Here is a 20724-nt window from a genome sequence, read left to right as displayed (position 1 = left end):
TTCTATCAGACTAACTTATACTTGGTCTGGATTTCCCCTTTACTGATGGATAGTACAGCCTACACAGTTAGGGCATGTATTGCAAGTGTCTTTTTTTCCCTCACTATTTACATAAGTAAAAATACATACACACATATCTTATAGATGTATATTATATACAGTTTTCTCTGAAATTATTCATACTTCAGATGTTTTGTTGGCTTTTTTGTTTAAGCAGATGCCAATTTTCATAAAATTATAGAGTGGTGGCACTCACACTCAGGAACTGGTTTGATACCCTACATTGTCAGATTGAAAATCATTATATTTATTTCCTGATTAATCTCATTAGCATAACAAAAACAATGCAAGGATTTTTATTTTATGTTTTTTTCAGGACTTTATCCCAAATCAGACGTTTTTCATCAATAGGCTACTGATCTCAAGCAATTTCCGTGTAATAACAGCATTCAATGTATTTGATACTGATACTTGATAAGCTATCAACCCCCCCCCCCCAAAAAAAAACACACCAAAAAACAACAAACAAAAAAAAAAACACCAAAAACAAAAACTAACATAATATTTTATCAAAGATATGAGGAAGTGACATACCATGCAAAAAGAGATATAAGACAGCAATATTGCATGTCTCATTAAATAACACAATTTTATAATTACCATGTTAACAAAATCATTACCAATAATACCATCATCAGAAATTCATCCCTGTGCCTTACTCTTTGAATTGTTCAAATAATGATGTAGGCCTACTGCTTCTTTCACACCCAGGCACACTGTCCCTGAACCTCATCTTGCAGTGTTCTTCTTTAATTTTGCTTCAGAATATGCTCCAATTTCTCATGTTATTTATTTCAGCAACCATGAAGGCCTCAAGTTTTTGCTATTATCTCATTAATAGATCTATATAAAAACTCTGTCTATATATTCCTATCATGTCTTTGCAGTCATGTGCAGAAAGAGAGAAAAACACAACAACAACGTAATTACTACATATTAAAGACATACAGATATTATGGCAGGTACTAAATGTAAGTTGATGCAAATGAAAATATAATTGCATTAGAAGACAGTGACCAGTTCGTGCAGCATTTTTTAGCCTGCAGAAAACGAGAACAAGTACGACCTCCAGTATGACTTTCGCATTGCATAAGCATCGTTTTCTTCAGTGCATCCCACATCTAAATTCATCGCACCATTCCGAGCCAGTGGCTCCACGTCCATGATCGCGCTATGATTACCAATACTAGTAAATAGGATTATGATGTATTAGTATTAATAGGCAGCACACTGTGTGGTGGTAGCGGCTTCATCGGGCCAAGGAGGCTCGCAGAGGCGTGGCAATGCCTGCCTATGAGCCGAATGCACACGCGATCGCTGCAGCTGTCGGCTGATATAGGAGCCAAACAACCGATACCATGCACTCGCTGGCGCTGCATACCTTCTGAATCAATAGCAGCCCTCAATCCCCAAGCGATGAGAGGTTGACCAGCCAGCGTCTTGATGTTCTTTAACTTGATGCCCTTGCTACCACCCCTAGCCAAGATCAGGGCAGCATAATGTGGAGTTTTCTTCTTTTCTGCGGACATTCTCCAGGATACAGTTGTAAAAACAGACAGGGTGTGTGATGTGATGAGCTTGTCAGAGTGTACTGCACTCGACGATTGTCTTTGATTGCACTACAGCTCTGCGTGTGGATCCCTATGGTATCAAAGTCCATCAGATGATCTACTTACGGCACATCACACGTGGCTTGTGTACTAGTACATTTCCGCCTCAGCTATGAGTTAGTAAACATACCGCTGAATGACTGAAATCAGGAAGGTACTTCACATCCACTTCCCTGCTGAATATGGACCTGTATACTACCATGGACTGAGGGGATGACCAAGGGGGTACGAGAGAACCTCCTTGGGATGACTGGCTGACGGGCTGAATGACTGCCTGAATCATAAAAACTGACGGATTGATTTTATAGATGACTCACTGAATGATGGCTGATTGACAGACATCACACTATTGACTACCATGAACGACTGCCTGCCGTCTGATAACCTTGAAGTACACGTTTACTAATCAATTACCTACTTTATAACAAATCATTATAGAAAAAGGCTGGGGTGATATCCCCACCCTACCTCCGACTCCCACCCATGGCCATCCCATACCACTCCTCCCTCTCTCGGATCTCTACATCTCTCATATCTCTCTCCCACCCCGATCTCTCTCTCCTCCATCTATACCGCCCCTCTCCCCATATCTTTCTTTATGCTAAACGTGGATGGGGTTGCGGGGGGGGGGGGGGGAATGCTCGAGGTTCAGTCGAGGGTCAATGCTATTTCAACTTCCTCCCTCGGGAAGTATTTGGTTTTCTTGGGATTGTTTGAATTTTCAGTGCTGTACATAAATGATAGTTCATGAAGGGAGGTGGACCAGAGAGATATCTCGGTCTCTTCCCACCTCCCTGCTCGTCCACTTCCCGGTTCATCAACAACCATTTTCATCGTAGGCCTGTACAAGGTTTTATAAAGAGCACAACATGACTCGTCTCTTACAGTAATCACATTATCTGAGTAGAAGGAATGTGCGCTTTTCTCACACACACACACACACACACACACACACACACACACACGAAGGGATTCTTTGTGTAATATATTTTATTTGTTGATATATCACCGGGCCATGCATACGGATTTTTCTCCCTTTTTTTTTTGTGGGGGGGGGGGGGGGGCGGGAGAGGAGGCAAAAATTATATTTAATATTGGGGAAACATACAAAGGAGCTTTTGCATTTTTTCATCGATATTCAGCGATCTGATGCACTCTTTGGATTGATCGAATATTCAAAAAATGTTGAATGAAAAATGAGAAAAGAGTATTGATGTAACTGTACGAGATAATTCTTATGTAGAACATTGACTGCTTGTTTAAAGTGATGACAACTGGTTGAGACTTGGCTTCAGTTTCTAATATTCTTTTTATGAATGATTTAGAAACCTCTTATGAAATAATGATAAAACTTGTAGTTCCAGGAGGAACTTAAAGTTTATTTGATGAAAATCTGTTGTGAAATGTCTGAGATATCCAAAATAAATTGAGCGATCACACTAAAAAGGTGGACCCCCTTTTAATAGAATTGCTTTGTTTTACTTTGTTTTTGGACAGAGTATAGCCATTTCAAAATAATAATATTCAAATAATAAACTCTGAATTCCTCCTAGAATAGTGTACTCTGTGATAATTATTTATTATAAGTAAATTTCTTAGCATCCTAAGAACTCAATCCTCATCTCCACCAATATACTAGTATAATATTCATTTAAATTGCAAAAATGGCCAAACAAACAAAGCAAAACAAAACAGTAATTTTGTGATTTTCTTATTAAAATAAAAAACCCCAAAATTTGATATGCGACTGTATAAAAAGGAGAAGTGCAAATCATTGATTAGGTTGCGGCAATCCCCCTGAAACCGTCACCATCATCACCACCACCACTACTAACACCAATAACAAAGTAACCGGGCCCTGACGCGAACCCCAATCAAATCTACATACAAGGAAATTGAAAATGTATAGGCCTCACCCACGTACCTCTATTTGCCCCTTCGTTAAAAACAAAAGAAATAAAAAGAAAACAATGAAATGAAACTCGGAAGTGACACCAGAAATATTAGTCGCACCCCCCTTCCCTGGATCGCCCCTGCCTTTGTTGTCGAAGGTATCTGAGAGAAATGAGGCTGTGGGAGACCATTTCAGTTCATACCCCCTCCCATTCCAATGACACAACCAAAGAGGATGGCAGTAACTGAGTGGGAATCAGTGGGAATGCTGGGGGATGATGATTGTTCCAATTCTTGTGGGATTCATTTAAGAGCACATTATAATGGTGTTGTTGTGTGAAAATTATTTGCATTAGAACGGTCTCATATTCAAGTAATGAGCAGTTTAATGCCCCGTCACTGTACAGACATGCTAGCCTGGAAACATTAAACTGCACATTACATGAATATGAGACCATTCTGAAGCAATTTCACATAACAATAGATGAATCCCACAAGAATTGGAACAATCATCCCCCAGCATTCCATTGATTCCCACTGATCACTTACTAGCTAGCCTACTATCCATTCCCTTTAAGAACCTCTTTGGACACTCTTACCCTTCCCTGCCCTTCCCCATATGGCACGCTATTTGCCCAACAATTCCATGGGGATGGCTAGTTCAGTGGGAATCAATGGGAATGCTGGGGGATGATGGTTCCAATTCTTATGGGATTCATTTAAGAGTACATTTATATCCATTGTTGTGTGAAAAAGAATTTGCTTCAGAATGGTCTCATATTCAAGTAATGGACAGGTTAGCATGCCTGTACAATGACGGGGCATTAAACTGCACATTACTTGAATATCGAGACCGTTCTGAAGCAAATAATTTTCACACAACAATAGATATATAATGAACTTTTAAATGAATCCCACAAGAATTGGAACAATCATCCTCCACCATTCCCACTGATCAGTTACTAGCCACCCCCTTTAATTTATCGCCGATAAACTTACGAAGTATACAGTTAATCGTTTATCAAAAGGAAAACGCAGTTTATCAACTGCAATGAAAAACTTTCTATTTTCTCTCAATAAACAGTGTTTCTCTAAAAAAAAAAAAACACAACAACTTGGTTTATCGATCGATAAACTGACTTTTTTCGGGGATAAACTAGGGTTTTCACTCGATTATATAAACCATGGACCTACAATGTAATTAGGTCCATGGATAAACACAGTTTGTCTCGAAAAACTTAGTTTATCCACCAGGGTTAAGCCTATATTCAAACCTTGTCAGTAGTTGGCGCTTTGAGCTTTGCGTTGCCACGACTCATCCAGATCTTCTGGATCTTTCACGTATATGTTTACCGTCGCGACTACTAGCTGGTCATGGTATTTTATACTTCTGTAGTCGCAAGTCTTAGTTTTTCGATAAACTCTGCTTGTCGAGCGAAATTAGTTTAACTAATAATCCATTATTCTGTTTATCAAACTTTAAGAATTAACAAGAAACTCTGTTTATCGAGCGAAAACTCAGTTTATCGATAAACTCAGTTTAACTATAAACTCAATTTATACGTATATCGTGACAAACTTAGTTTTTATTCAATATGCAAAGTTGCTCCCGAAAAAACTGAGTTTATCGACTGATAAAGGGTCTGATCCAAAAATCAAGGGACCGCGACGGGATGGATTTTTTTTTTTCTCACAAGAAGAAATTATTGTTAACATGAAAGCAGCCACATACCCTTACATAATGTATTAAGCTTACATGGAAGCATGAAAGTGCACTACAAAAAAGGCAGCCATTTGTTTGTTTCCACGGCAACAACAAATTCTGTTGGTGCGATGGGACGGAATGAAAAAATAAGTTTTTTGTAAAGCAGATCCAAAATTAAATTGCATCAAATTTGATGAGCAATTGCAGACTTACCATACCATGTGATATTTGCTTGCTACTATTCCCTATATTACTTTAATAAAAGAGGTAACATATTATAGACTTGATATAGATTTTATTTTTTAAGCAATTTTATCAAAAAAAAAAAAAAAGCCGAAACGATATGCACTATGTACAGTGACGTACAAAACGAATGGGAAATTTTAAACAATTGACTAATTTTCATTAAAGTGTGGTAAAATCTTTGGCAAACACAGTTTTATAACATTTTAATGTAGGGTTAGCATACCAAGATTTAAAATACCAAGCAATGATGAAAAATTTCACCAACAATTATCACTATTTTACTTTAAAAAAAAATATCACAAAAGAATCATTGCACTTTTGGTATAGTAATCCTTGATTATTTGTCCAGGAACATTGATTTTATGAGTAAAAATGAGACTCACTCATAAATTGCATGTCATTAGCCCAAGGTTTGAATTCTGCCTGAAAGATTTGAATAAACGGTACCATAAAGTCTATACAAATTTTCAGCTGCAACAACGCCACACAGTATAGTGGCAAAATGCTTATACGTGGAAGTATTTTTGTGATAATCTGGGAAATTGAGGACCTTTTTTTTGTTCAATTTTCACCCAAAATTTGAACACCATATATTAGGATCACAGTTTTTTTAAATCCATGCTGTAGTTTTTCAGCTGCAAAACTTCACCTCGTTATTGAGTTGCAGTAATACAAACATTTCTTTTTTAGATATGTGCTTTTAAATTTGTATGCAAGAAGGGCATAAGAAAAAAATACCACTCTTTTTTTAAATGAAGAATTTAGAATTTTCAATTCCCCAAGTGCATTACGATATGGGAATGTTCAAAATTAATGTTTCAATATTGAAATGTAAACAATTTTCCGAGAATGCTTTATTGCCCCCTTTTCTTATTATTTTTTTTTGACGGTACTTTTTCTTCCCTATTTCTCAGACATGGTATAAGAATCTGCATTGTGATAAATACCAATTTCAATAGAAAAAAAGAATACAGTTAGAACACATGAAAAAGAGACCGCTATGTAATGCAGTATTTGTCTACCTGAGTAGACTGTATATTTGTAATTAACAATTACAGTGTTTAAAGTCTGAATAGAAATTGCTTTGCTTACAATAAGTTGGTAAATTACATCAAGGACAAATAGGAAAGAGAAAGCAAGTGCAGATCTTATTACATTACTCCAAACAGTGAAAGACTATGTAAAATAAATGCAAACTACAAATCGGCAGAAAACCGAATCTAAAGTATGATGGTAAAGTATATTGGTTGAAATGAGGATTGAGCTTTTAACTTTTTGTGAGGTACTAAGAAACCTCGAATGAAATGTTACAGAGCATAAGTGTTATGAGTCTAAGAGGAATTCAGTTTATTTTATGAAAATTGGTTTTGATATGGCTGATAATATATCAAAACCAAAGTAAAACGAAGCGATCAAAATAAGAGATGGGTCCCACCTTTCATTAGGATTGCTTTGATTTGATTTGTTTCGGATATCTCGGCAATTTCAAAACTGATTTTCATCAAATAAACTTTGAAATCATCTCAGAATTACTTACTCTTTCATATTTCATAGGAGGTTTCTCATTTTCAAAACAAAAAGGATAAAAACCTGAAGCCCCATCTCAACCAAAACTATACCATCCCTCTAACTTCAATTGGTCAGACCAAATAGTCACTCAGACTGGGGGGAGGGGTGGGAAATATAGAGACACAAATGTAAGAACTGAAGGGAAGACGAATCCATATACCTCTTGAACACTTACAACAGTCATTCTTTTCATAAGTGTGCCAAATAGTCTTTTTGTTCTGGTTCAAGTTAGGAACACTCTTTTTCTAAACCATTATGGTATAAAAAATCCGTCCCGTCGCGCGACAGGACGGAATTTATATTGAAACATAATTTTCTCAAGAATAGAAAATTATTTCTTTTAAGTGTCATGCATACAGAGCGACATTCATTCATTGTTACATTATGGCATGTGAGTCACCAAACTCGAGTCTACCATAGAAAATTATTTCGTGTCAAAGTACTGAAAAACATGTTCCCCACCCCCCCCCCCCCCCAAAAAAAAGGTTTAAACACTTTTGACCCCAAATCTTACTATATACTGAGAAAAATGAATGCCAGATATGGATTATTCCTAGGAAGGTAATCCATGTTAAAACTTGATATTTCCCCTACTTTTGTAGTTTTTGTGCAAATTACTTGAAAAATAAATTCCGTCCCGTCAGGCAAAGAGAACACTTTTCCCGTTTTACTAGCATTTTACTGAAAAGTTTGATGTCAAATATATTAGACCTGTACTTTTCTGAAAACTGCAGATTCTCAGCTTTCATATGATATATAGCATGACATACAAGTGTCAATATGACAATTTAGCCCAAGTGAAAACTATTTTTGGATAAGACCCATCGGCGATAAAATCAGTTTATTGGAATTATTGGGCAGATTGGCGAGCCATGATCCTCCTCCCCGCCTGCTGCGATCCTCCTCATCCCCACACGTACACGTGCGTTACGTTGTGGATGTATGGCCTCTATAATTTTGTCGGTGCAGGGAGAGGTGGAAGACTGGTTGGTGTATCGTACGTTTGGTGTGTACAGCAAATGCTGTGATGGTGGTCGCGGATCCGAATGGTGCACAGTGACGTTAGATCTGGAAACAAAATCGTGGGGAAGTTGCAAGTGTAAACTGGACTGTGCTCTTATTTCCCACCGTATTCCCCTGTTCCTTTTATTTGTCTGACATTCAGTAAGTTCTTTGAATCGTATTTCGGAGCTTCGAACCAAAATCGATGAGACCCGACCTCCGGGTCCGGAGCTTCGTAACCCAGTCCCATACGTGAATCTTCGTGTAAGTCATCGAGTTAAAAAAAAAAAAAAAAAAAAAAAAAAAAAAAAAAAAAAAAAAAAAAAAAAAAAAAAAAAAGTGCGCTGAGAATTAATCATGATCATGTGCTATGTAGGGGTTATTCTTTGCTTTACCTAGCCCGACGACAGCGACTGGGCTGTGTATAGTTATGCTTTACCTGCCTTACCTTTATCCACCTAGCTAGTGCGTACAATGAATAGTACATTCAACATATCGTAGCTTCCTAAAATTCTCCTCAAATCAACACTAAAAAACAGCTAAATTTAAATCTAATATGATGGGGGGGGGGGGGGGGTTTCCGGACACTTAAGTTCGCGCATGAAAACTTACCTATTTTACATAGAATATGCACCCTTTACCTTAAAGACTTGATATAGATCTAGTCATGATCTACTCATCTAGACTAGACTCCTTGTAATCGTATCATAGTATACTAGTATAGGCTAGACAACATACAAACTTGTTATCTTAAAACGGCGTGAGAATTAACCTGCTAAATCGTTGGATATCCCCTTCAAAGTGACTCCATGTACGCGTCCGGTCCCACAAAGCTTTGTCATACAACTATTACTAGGTCTAGTAATACTGTAGGAATCTAAAGACTAAAGTTTAGTACTTGCATGTCATGTATTCTTAATACTATTTAACGATAGCAGGTTAGTGCGCTTGAAATTGCATAGATGGCATTTTGATTAACCCCGGAGCGCTCCTTTACACCGTTGTAGATCTACTCTGGGATCGCCCTGAGTCAACAGCAGAGATGGAGTGGTATCTAGCTAGGCCTATGTATGATGAAAAAAGAAGCACAAATTTAAGTGCCTCTAAAAGTGTCCTATTTTACAAGCAAATCCAAATGAATGGCTTAGGGCCTACTTTTAAACTATACGTAGGCCTACGTTCCATATCTAATTCATACCACTCAGTTGTGGATTGTGGACTAGCTCAATGAGTTAGCCATTGATGTGTCCATCACTCATTAGTCATTAGTTTAAACAGGTTATCATCAGTGTTCTATGTAAGGCTAGGAGTAAAATTGAGAACACGTATCAGCTTTCACATAGAAAAATCCAACACCCTCTGTTTAATTTCATCAAACTGCAAAACCTGTCTCACCTACACTCAGTTGTACATATTACAATGGTACATGCACATCTGTCCTAACATGCAGCACAGTTGGCCAAGTACCTGTGTGTTTGGTGTTGAGTTTGCCTCCCCATTGTCATGGAGGAAGTGCATTGACATCTCCTGGGAAGGAGCAAGATGCATTCCTTTCCTCTGTCCAGACCCAATTAAAAGTGCTCTTTATCCATAATTTTAGTAAGTCCTCTTTCAGCACCATTTTATAGTCTGTCTTATTTTACAGTATGCCAGTTGTGTCTTGGCCCCCATACTAGGAGGACCTCATCTGAGGTTGAACCATTCTAATGCACTACTGCCACCTGCCTTGTCACACACACACACTGAAAAAAAGAAACAAAGCAAAACAACAACAACAACAACAACAACAACAAAAAAAAAAAAACCTCCACTCCTGAGAAACCTGTGTTATCATTCTGGATTGATAAACTATGTAGTAGTGCCCAACCACCACCTCATGCAAATTAGAAGGTGAACCAGACAACCAACTTGTTCACCTGATCAGGCCAGTAGAGACAAACCAAACAATTAATTCCCGTACCCTAACACACGGACCCATTTCCTTTGACCCGTTGAAGACTAGTCCCGAGTATACTCCGGCAGGTGTCAATGGGAAATGCATGTTATAGAAAAATCAGCTCATATTCGACAGGTTAATACGTAGAAGGACACTTTGCATCTAAGCACAATCTGTTCCTTGCACACCTCTCCCGAATGTGAAGTAAACTCGGCTTTTCTTGACAGCATCATACCAAAGAGAAAAAAACATAAGTGCTTTCAAATAGCCTGGGGATATGATTCACAAGTGTGCTAATTCACGGTTTTACACAGTATCAACAAAAACAAGGAGAAAACCTCATTTTCAGAATATTGACTTGAGACTTTCACAATGACTTGAGAGGAAAAAATCCATTACAATAGATGCAGACATTTCGCAGGATATCAAAATGTATTGCTTTTATCTTAAATTCATGCTGTGAACTGTGTTTGAAAATAGATCTTTTATGCCGATAATATCCCTGCATATATATTGGTAGTATACTTTTTGTCACCATTACAAAGTATGCATTCTTTATTCATTAGATCGTGCATTTTGTATTAAACTTTTTGTATTAAACTATTTCTTCCAAATTGTTAACAGTATGATTTATTAACTGAGTGTATGCTTTGCATTTTTTGTACCTTTTGTTGTTATATATAATAGTTAAATTAATTTAGGTTAAAAAGACAGTTAAATGGAAAAATATAAATGTATTCTTCCTCTGCAGGTCACTTGAAGAGGACCCAGCTGCAGTGTTATTGGTGATACATAGCAGGACATCCCAAGACCACACACAATGTTTGTTCTGGCAGAAATGGTTGACACAGTTCGCATTGAACCATGGCTGTTTAATGTCAAACCAATGGATGCAATAACCGAAGAGCTCAATAAAAAGCTGGCAAACAAGGTTACTTAAAGTTTAATGTCTTACTTGTTGTATTACAGAGAGCTGAAATCTGTGTCCCATCTGTTTGCTTTCAAAATTGTGTACCTTCTGGAAAAGTCAAGGGCCCTTAACCCCGCCCCCCCCTTTTTTTTTTGTCTGGGGCTTAAGCTCTCTGTTTTGTCTTAGCAAAATTCCTGTATTGAAAGTTACTCATCCATTCATTGTATCTGTCCATGTTGACAGCCCTGGGAAGTTTCCTCAAGTAAAATAGCTCTTGTCAAAGATAAAATAAAGAAATAAGATTTACAAAGAAAATTGATTAAAAGAAGTGAGGATTTAAAGGCAGCAAATTTATAGAAGAGTACTTGTATGCTATTTTATTATTAACCACATTTTCCTACTTCTGATTGTAATTCACAGCTATACAGATGAGTTGCTGCAACAGCTTGTATTGTAATCAGTGGAGCCGAAATGTTACATTGCCATTGCAGATCCCAGCAGAGGAGTAAACACAACCTTCAAACACAGAGTCTAGACAACTCCTAAACTTTGGAATATATAATCAGTAGAAATAAGGTGTTGATTACATTGAAATCTCTTGAAATCTGAATTAAAGACATACTTGACATATTTATGATGTCGAAAGATGCATGACTTGTGCTATCAGCGCTGCAGAATAAGACAGCTCTGCTTTACAATTTCAAGTTTTGATACATTGTATGTCCTGTTGCCATTGGCTTCAACATGCACATCCCAGACATGAAATGTTTTATCTTTCGTTGAAGGTGGTGCCAAATGTTGGCTTGTGTATTGCACTCCATGACATCATCAAGCTGGACGACTCGCACATCTTCCCAGGAGATGGGGCCTCTCACACCAAGGTCCACTTCAGATTCGTTGTCTTCCGCCCATTCATGGATGAGATCCTCGTGGGCCGGATTAGGAGCTGCAGTCGTGATGGAGTCCATGGTAAGTGAAGAAAAAAAGTCCGCATATACCTTCAACAAAAGAGAGATAGTAAAAGGGAGACACTCCAGAATATAATTTTTATGCCTCCGCCAATGAAGTGGCCGGAGGCATTATGTTTTCGGGTCGTCCGTCCGTCCGTCCGTCCTGTTTTGTTTTTGTCGATATCTCAAGAACCGTGTGGTGGTTTTACATCAAACTTGGTATGAGGGTATATCCTGGGGGGATAATACTTTGTTTGGATTTAAGGGTCACGGGGTCAAAGGTCACAGGTTATTTTGTGTAAAAAAAGGTTGAAAATTCATGTTTTTCTCCATATCTTGCAAATGGTTCAAGGTATCTTCATGGAACTTAGTATATATGCTTGTTCCAATAAACAGTGATTATCTAGGGAAGTTGGGGTCATGGTTCAGGTCAGGGGGTCAAAGGTCAAGGTCAACTCCTCAAAATATCACTACTTTCCTTATATTTATGCAATGCCTGAAGGTTTTTTTTTTTTTTTTTTTAACTTGATGTACATGTATACATGTATTACCCAATATATATTCTGTGGGAAGTGTCTTGCCAAAAGGTCAAACTTCAAAAGGTCAAAGGTCAAGTGAAAGTGCTGAATTGCACTTTTTCCTCCATATCTCAAAAGTAACTCAAGGTATCATCATGAAATTTACATGTTTATGCATGTTCAACCTAACAGTGATTCTCTTTGGAACTGTGAGGTCAAAGGTCAAAGGCCAGGTTTAGATAATGCTGTTTTCCCATTTGATACTGAAATTATACTTTTTCTCAATACCTTGAAAATTACTCAATGCAAAAACTTATAAAAGGGTCAAAAGTCAAGTAAAAATCATCAGTTCCCCAAATACCAGCGCTCTGACATTTTAATCATTCATCCAATTGAACCTAGGAAAGTGAACATTCAGCACATTTGTGTCAAACCTGTCATTTTAATATTTTGCCAATTGTGTGAAACTGTCATCACACATTGTCAAGACATTGTACTATAGACCTATTAGGAGAACCATGCATTATGGCGGAGGCATATCAGTTGCCGTAGCGATATATCTAGTTTTCTTTTATTTTTTAAGATACAGCAAACAAAGGGATGCTGCTATTGGGATAAGTTTCAAGTAGAGAATCCAGCCTCCGAAATTAAGAAGATGTGGACTTTAAGTCACAAAAATTCATTTCATTTCAGAGATTTCTGAGTCTCGAGTGAAGAGTGATGTATCCATGCTGCTCTGCTGGAAAAAGTGGCGTTATGTTTATCATTCATGTCTAGAATCCTATAGTCTGTGCTTGTGTACATTTGTATCATCTGTAAAGGCCTGCTTAAAACATCAAGTACGATATGGGCAACAGACCGGGTTTTCGCTAGGTACGTCAAAAGGAACCATGTCTGGTTCTGTTACAATATCATTTCCCCATTATAATTTTGTTACAAAATTAATCTTCTACTGTTTATTTTGTTGCTCTTGATTTTGACAAAAGAATAACATTTTCGGTGATTTTGTACCGAATTACTGAGTCTTCTTTAAACAGAACCTGACGTGGTTCCTTTTGGCGCACCATAGCAAAAACCCCGTTCCTTGACCCGTTCCGGATTTGCTGTAGATGCAGCTTAACCCTCACCGGGGCATAATGTGTCATACAATAGATACTAAAGTCAAGCCAATAAATTTGTCCATAATTAGTGTAAGACATTGAAAGAAATAAAGTGATGGAAGTGAAGTTTCGAATCTGAATTTGTATCCAGTGGAAAAGGCGCTATAAAACTATCAGTGGTCATGATTACATGTACCGTAAGTATGGTATATGAATGTTTTATAAGAAAAGCACTTGCGCAGTGGCTATCTACATACCCTTATCCAAATAAAAGAAAGTATTGACATATACCTGTAATGTTTTTAAAAGGTTGCCGTGGTTATACATGTCTTTTTTTTTCTTTCCATGCAGTGTCCTTGGGCTTCTTTGATGATATTGTGATTCCACCGGAAGCCTTGCAGCAACCTTGCAAGTTGTATCCTTCATGCATAATACACATGTACAGTACCTCTATGTTTTCTCTCTTAGTTGCTGATATCGTTAGTTTTGTACATTTGTGTACTTATCAGTATCTTTTAATCTATTAATTTGTTTGATTAAAACTTTGTAAATTTATGTATATGTAAAGATCTAGATGTTTGTATGTATTCTTTTTATTATGAAGTGTTGTTATACCACAAGGATCTGTTGTACTTTGTGTGCCCTCCATGTTTTAAAGATGTATTAAAATAGATATTAATGAAAAAACTCAGAAGAGGAGCATGGTAGAAAAAACAAAATGTGGAACTTAGTCCTAATAGTAATGAACAGAAAGTTTATATGACTTTGTAACTTAAATCAGATTTTGACCAAAATGTCCAGGAGTCATTATCAGGGAGGTGGATGTACAAAATTCATGAAATGGCACAGACAGCCATATGGGGACCAAGAGGCAGGGCCTGAAAGTTGTCCACATCTAGAACAAGTGCCCAGACCTTGTGAGGTCTAAAACGGCCAGAGACAGAGTAATCATTTTCTGATGTTTGGTAAAAACTACTGATTTCTTTTTTCATTCTTATCAGTATTCTTTAAATCTCATAATTAGCCAGATTTGTTTACGTTAGTCCTGTATGTCATCCTACATGTGCAAATTTAAAGGTTACATTTACCAATAATTCACTGGAGCATTACGTTAGACTCATTTGTTCACTTGAGGTATGAGGGTTTTATGAATGATGCGTATTTTATCATTATGATGACTATAATTGTAGGAAGGACAATAATATCAAATATAACAGTAATAAAAATATTGATTTTATGATAATCATGGGAATTATTCTTGTTTTAATCGTTATCCATAACCCCATAGATAATTATTTTATGCATTGTTTTGTATCTTTATTGCTATTAGAAATGTGACTCTCAGAAGGGTTGCTGCATTTATCATTTTAATCGTAATTGCTGCACATCAAGATGCTTGTCTCAAAGTTGTTTCCTTAACAAGGATCATTTCAGTGATGACACCGAGCAGTTGTGGGTCTGGCAGTATGAGTCTGAGGAGGGAACCCATGACATGTTCGTGGACGTCAACGAGCAGATTCGCTTCCGTGTCGTCCAGGAGGTCTTCACCGACACCACGCCCGTTGGACCCGACGATGGGCTGGAGGGGGGTGTTGTGGAGGAGAGTGACACCAAAAAATCCCCATACAGCCTTGTGGTTAGTATGTCATGTGAATGAATCCTCTGTTGTTGCTTTGGAGTTTTGTTTTGTTTTTGTTTTGTTTTGTTTTTTGAGGAGGGTCATTGTCAAAGTCACCGCTATGTTACGTAATTGATTGACTGAGGTGAGGATTTGTTGTTTTTGAAAGTTATTGTCTGAAGTCTATGAGAGAATGGGGGTTGAACGATGAATCAGTGAACAGTGTAGGTTCACTGGTCTTGAATCCTTCTCTGTGAGAATGTTTTGCAGTTCCCATAGCGACCAAGTAGATGTTCACAGCTGATTGGTTATTTCCTGCCTGCTGCCATAGTACGTGCAGTCATGGCAGTGTGAAAGAAGTTCAAATCTGCTCAAGAAGTGGGACTGTGTTCAAAAGTTGGAGTAGCTCATCCTGTAAGCTGTCACCTCAAATAATGATACATGCAAATCTTATTAAACTGGTCAGGAATACATTCACTTTTGACACTATGAGGAGGACAAATCCAGTACGTTTGAGCAATTCAGCCCAGGTGAGCTAAAGTTGTGATCGTTTACCGTCAAGTGCATTTTTCATGTCGTACATGAACATTTTCAGTTTCTTCTTGAAAACTGTTGGCTGGATTTCGACCAATTAACTTGAAAGGAATCACTGACGGGAGAAGGGGATCATTTCTTGTGCAAATGGTGATGGTGCTGCACGAGTCTCCTGAGATAGGCCCAAACATCCCGTATTTTGCAAATTTTCATTTTTTTTTTGCCGTATTTGTCTTCTTCTTGAAACAAGTGGATTAACTATGACCACACATGGTAGGAAACATCAATGGGAATGAAATTATAGTTTGTTTAGACTTTGGGCAGTGTTTAAAGGACAAGTTCACCTTCGTAGACATGTGGGTTGAGAGAATGCAGCAATATTAGTAGAACACATCAGTGAGAGTTTGAGCAAAGTCGGACGATCCGTTCAAAAGTTATGAATTTTTGAAGTTTCTGCTCAGTCACGGCTGGATGAAAAGACTACTATAGCTTGTGATGTCACATGAGTACAACGATTTAAAGAAAGAATAAAGAAAATTCAACATATTTCCATTTTTCTCGCGTAACAAAAGAACACTCGACTTCTCTCTTTCAGAAGGCATGGGGAATAATATTACCCTTAACATACATCAGTAGCTAGTCAAAAACATGTGCCCTTTATTCAAAAAGTAAAGTTTTGTGAAATTCTCTTTTTATTTTCCTTATATAGTTGTACGCATGTGACATCATACACTTTAGTAGTCTTCTCTTCCAGCAGTGACTGCGCAGACACTTAAAATATTTGTAACTTTTGAACGGATTGTCCAATTTTCCTCAAACTTTCACTGATGTGTTCTACTAATATTGCTGCACTCTCTCAATCCTTATGTATATGAAGGTGGACTTGTCCTTTAATACCCAAGGGGCCAGCAGCAATCCCTGAATCTCCAAGAGTTTTGAAATCGTTTGCTCAGGTGGAATTCCATGAAGGCAAAGATTGGTGCTCAGGTGAACATATTGTAAGACATCCAAGTCTGTATTTTTTTCCTTTAAAAGAAATCCCATATACATATAGATTATAATGTCATTCATCTCATAAAAGGATAAAGCCCTAGTAGGGAACAAACAGAAAGAAACCCCACACTCAACCCCCCCCCCCCCCCAAAAAAAAAAGAAAAAGAAAAAAAGATATGAATAATGCAAAAACTATCGGATTCACTTTCTAATCTTCCTAATGGTTGGAATGGCTGGGATGCACCCAGTATTGCACAGTGTATCAATCAATTGAGCTGTCCACAATCACCTTTATGGAAAAACAAAAGAAACAATTGTGATGTATTATTCAGTTAAGGTTGTTGAACGTGGCCTGATTGTGTATATGGAATGCATTATCTTTATGTTTCTTTGTAGGGATCTATCAGTGAACCTGGGTTAGGCCTGCTTGCTTGGTGGTCCAACATGTGAAGGTGCCTCGCAATGGAAAGAACCAAACAAGGGCAAGGATGTGGCAGGAGAATACTCGTCACAGATGCCCATACAAGGCTTGAGCCCTACATTGCAGTCAGAGGCTGACGGTTACCAGAGCTTTTGCATTCCACTACAAAACTTGAGGATATATGACTCTTTGGAGTAGTCAGAGGACTGATTGCTCTTCAAAGCTTTGACCTGTGATGTGACCTCTGGTAAAAGCTGAGTGAAGAAAGTATGCTTTCCATTCCATTCAAGATGTATTTTGAAGCGGAGATAGATGCGCTGTGAGATCACAGACGGTACATGTAGGATCCTTATCATGTGAAAGTGCTACACTGATATATTAGGAGATCGTAATTGTCGGCGATAAATCGAACAGGCCAAGTCCACCATAGAGAGTGCAAAAGTTACTTTCCAGAAAAATGCATTTTTATTCAGAAGTTTCGTGTTACACACAATTAAATGCCAATTGCAAACTGGTGAAGCCACTTTTTCTCTGAAATCATATCAAATTTTGGTCTAAAATTTTGTCACAAGATAGACAACACCTTCTACCACTAGATTACACTTAAACCTTAAATTTGAGTATTTTGCATTCTTAAACAAGCATTTTGCCAGTTACATTTATTGCTGAAGAAATGTAGTAACAGTGTGCTCTTCGTGAAAGTACCACATTTCCACAATTTAGCATGCTGTGAACTTTCTAATCATGACAAATAGTATCTGCAGAGGTGCTGCAATGGATAACACCTCTTGACGACTGCTAGTTCACATGTACTGATGTAACAATCCAGAGTAAACAACATTTTGAGTACATGAGCAACAGTCAGTGTACAATGGTAGCATGCTTGAAATCTGCAGGGGATTGTATGCTGATTTACATGAACTTGGCTGGTAGGCGTACGTTTGTGTATCTGAGCTTTTCAACGCGGAAGTTACACAGATGAATCAAGCATTGTCTGTGAGAAACCAGAATTCCTAAAAGAGAGTGGATTTGCTCCAGTAGATGCACACATTCACTAAAGCTGCACACTGTTTTATCGCTGATTTGAGGCGAGGGTTCGAGGCTTGAGTGAGCTGTTGGCCATTGCTTTTTTCATGTGCTGTAAATCATCTGTTGTGCATCATTTGCAAACTTTTTACATTTTCATCAGCCTCTTTCTGAACATGGCAGGAATCTTTGACTATTGCGGGTATACGTACAAAGATCTTCTGTGGTGTTGGTGGTTTCCATGTGCAAAAAAATTAAAATCTTAATAATTTTCAGAAATCTCCAGATCCTGAATAAGAGCAATCATGTAAATGCAGGGTGTTCATTTCAGTGGCTGTGGCAGCCCCATTGGGCACCTGGGGGTTTTAATTAGTTAAGCTGGGGCCCATCCTTAATTAACGATTTAGCTGATATACGCTGTATTTATCTCCCTTAAAATGCGTAACAGCTTTCCATTAGACTTGGCAAAAGAGAAAGAGAATTGCTCATATTGGTCAGATGGTCCCCTTGAAGGGTCCCAGGGGTGGGGCTCAAAGAACCAAATGGCATGTAATCAAAAATATTCTCCAGATTGAGAACTAGAACAGCTATTTGGTATTTCATTTAGATATGTTTTTTTTTTTTTTAGAGATGAGAAACATGAGATGTTCCTTTTTGAGGTTGTGGTGGCCCAACTAGGCACCTATGGGAATGACAATGTAGGGCTCCCAATTCAACGCCCTGAAAATCCAAATTGATAGACAACATACCAGATCAAGAGGGTATTCTTGTGGTATTATTTTTATGTAGATCCTACATATGGGAAAGGTAACAGATTTTGGTTACTATGTGATATTTTATAATTGAGGACAATATATCGGTCCTTTGCAGTGTCCATGGCGCAAGAGTGAATCACATGCTTGTCTTGTCAGTTGTATGCTGTTCAATAGTACTGCTAAGACATGTTTCCGTCATTAATACTTCTAGTAAAGCTCTACCTACAGCTGTACCCACTTCTGAATGGGGGAATGGAGCTTCAGGAATAAAATCCAGTTAAAACCTTTGATTATTTTCACTCTATTGATCTCACCATACTCCAAAACAGCTGATTTGCCTGGCCAATTGCATCAGCAAAACAAGTTTGTGGGTGGAGCCTTTCTATATATTGCAAGCAACTTCCAAATGATGGAAGATGAATATTAAGCCCTTCTGAGATCTACATTTTAGCTTTAAACGTGAAGATAAAAAATATGTATATAGTTGTACACTGTATTTGTAATTTGTACTTGTAGCCCATGGAAACTGGGTACCTTAACTTGATATCAAAATAACAGTGAAAGAAAGTTACATCAAGCTTTATTTCTACATAATATCAGAGAAGCAGGTAGTAGAGAACATCGTAAAACAATTATTTCTTTAGGTCCAGTCATACATTGTGTCAAAGACCTGAAAACAGCTGGAATATTTTGTATTGTTACTGCCGTCTTTTACTAATTCTGTCGCATGCATCTGATTGTTGTCTGTTGCAATACACTCGGCTGCCTGCCTTCTGTTGTCATCTGGAAATATGTTTTTGTTGTTGTTGTTGTTGTTGTGTATTCTGTGCACTATGCAACTGTTTCCATTCAGATAGCCATGAGTTCCCACAATGAGCAAGTTATGTATAAGGGACTGTACAGGTATATAAAATTAGAAGTCGTTTGTACGGTGAGGAAAGCGTTTACAGTTTGTCACATGATACCAGATTGTCTGATTGATTTTTCTTGTAAGTCTTTCTCACTGGTTTAATTATTTATGAAATGCATTTTTCTTTCTGCATAGTCAATCCAATTTGCATAAATTGGAGCTATTTCAAGATTCTTGAAGTTATATTTTGCTTCAAGCAAATCTAACTCAACATCATTGCAAAATGTTCTTGGTAACTAGCTGCACTGAAAATCAAAATCCCACAACCATGGCACAGTGACCAGCCATTATTCAACATAATCATGTTTTCACTGCTATGATTTTAGGGGGGGGGGGGAGCAATTTAGATTTTATCTATTTTTCTCTAAGTGGCAAGATGTATGTACATGTGGCCAAAATTTACTGTAGGCCATCAAGCACTGGGAACATTTTATAGCAGAAATAATCATGATCATGAAATTGACAACTTTGGATGTCATTATATATCTTAGGTTGGATAAAGTCTAGCTAGAACTGGTTGAATTCAATAAACTTACATGAAATCAGAACAAAAGTATAAAAGAAAAATTGCCAGTTTCAGTCAAAATATAATCCTTAAAGGACAAGTTCACCTTCATAGACATGTGGGTTGAGTGAATGCAGCAATATTAGTAGAACACATCAGTGAGAGTTTGAGCAAAATCGGACAATCCGTTAAAAAGTTATGAATTTTTGAAGTTTCTGCTCAGTCACGGCTGGATGAAAAGACTACTATAGCTTGTGATGTCACATGAGTACAACGATTTAAAGAAAGAATAAAGAGAATTCAACATATTTCCATTTTTCTCGCATAACAAAGGAACACTCAACTTCTCTCTTTCAGAAGGCATGGGGAATAATATTACCCTTAACATACATCAGTAGCAAGTCGAAGAACTGTGCACTTTATTCAAAAAGTAAAGTTTTGTGAAATTCTCTTTTTATTTTCC

At 37.6% G+C, this 20724-nt stretch overlaps 2 protein-coding genes across 3 annotated transcripts in view; one reads left to right on the top strand and one right to left on the bottom strand.

The window, feature by feature from the left end:
• Positions 1–1667, bottom strand: part of LOC139726145 (N-acylneuraminate cytidylyltransferase-like) — a 30477-nt gene extending 28810 nt beyond the window's left edge. Inside the window, exon 1 of the mRNA XM_071637225.1 lies at positions 1442–1667. Within this exon, the coding sequence (XP_071493326.1) occupies positions 1442–1589 (148 nt within the window). The 5' untranslated portion in view covers positions 1590–1667. The remainder of the gene's footprint in view (positions 1–1441) is intronic.
• Positions 1668–8113: 6446 nt separating this feature from the next.
• LOC139726144 (DNA-directed RNA polymerase III subunit RPC8-like) lies at positions 8114–18385 on the top strand. 2 transcript variants are annotated; one of them, XM_071637224.1, is made up of 6 exons: positions 8114–8247; positions 10773–10952; positions 11717–11900; positions 13851–13914; positions 14934–15135; positions 17041–18385. In XM_071637224.1, exons 2-6 carry the CDS (start codon positions 10842–10844, stop codon positions 17092–17094), a joined length of 615 nt encoding a protein of 204 aa, XP_071493325.1. In that variant the 5' UTR covers positions 8114–8247; positions 10773–10841; the 3' UTR covers positions 17095–18385. The 2 variants fall into 2 exon arrangements, with proteins under 2 accessions (XP_071493325.1, XP_071493324.1); XM_071637223.1 differs by having other exon boundaries at positions 8125–8349.
• Positions 18386–20724: the final 2339 nt, after the last annotated feature.

This window comes from Diadema antillarum, unplaced genomic scaffold, assembly GCF_040938485.1.
Source record: "Diadema antillarum isolate AM-2024a unplaced genomic scaffold, OU_Dant_1.0 seq00000079_RagTag, whole genome shotgun sequence".
In the NCBI taxonomy this organism is placed as follows: domain Eukaryota; kingdom Metazoa; phylum Echinodermata; class Echinoidea; order Diadematoida; family Diadematidae; genus Diadema; species Diadema antillarum.
This window is presented reverse-complemented; position numbering and strand designations above follow the sequence as displayed.

Bases quoted from the DNA above. Each gene is read 5' to 3' on its own strand.
- LOC139726144 (XM_071637224.1), top strand. From the start codon at position 10,842: ATGTTTGTTCTGGCAGAAATGGTTGACACAGTTCGCATTGAACCATGG. The intron at 10,953-11,716 runs GTTACTTAAAGT...CTTTCGTTGAAG, and splicing joins ATAAAAAGCTGGCAAACAAG to GTGGTGCCAAATGTTGGCTT. The intron at 15,136-17,040 runs GTTAGTATGTCA...GTTTCTTTGTAG, and splicing joins AATCCCCATACAGCCTTGTG to GGATCTATCAGTGAACCTGG.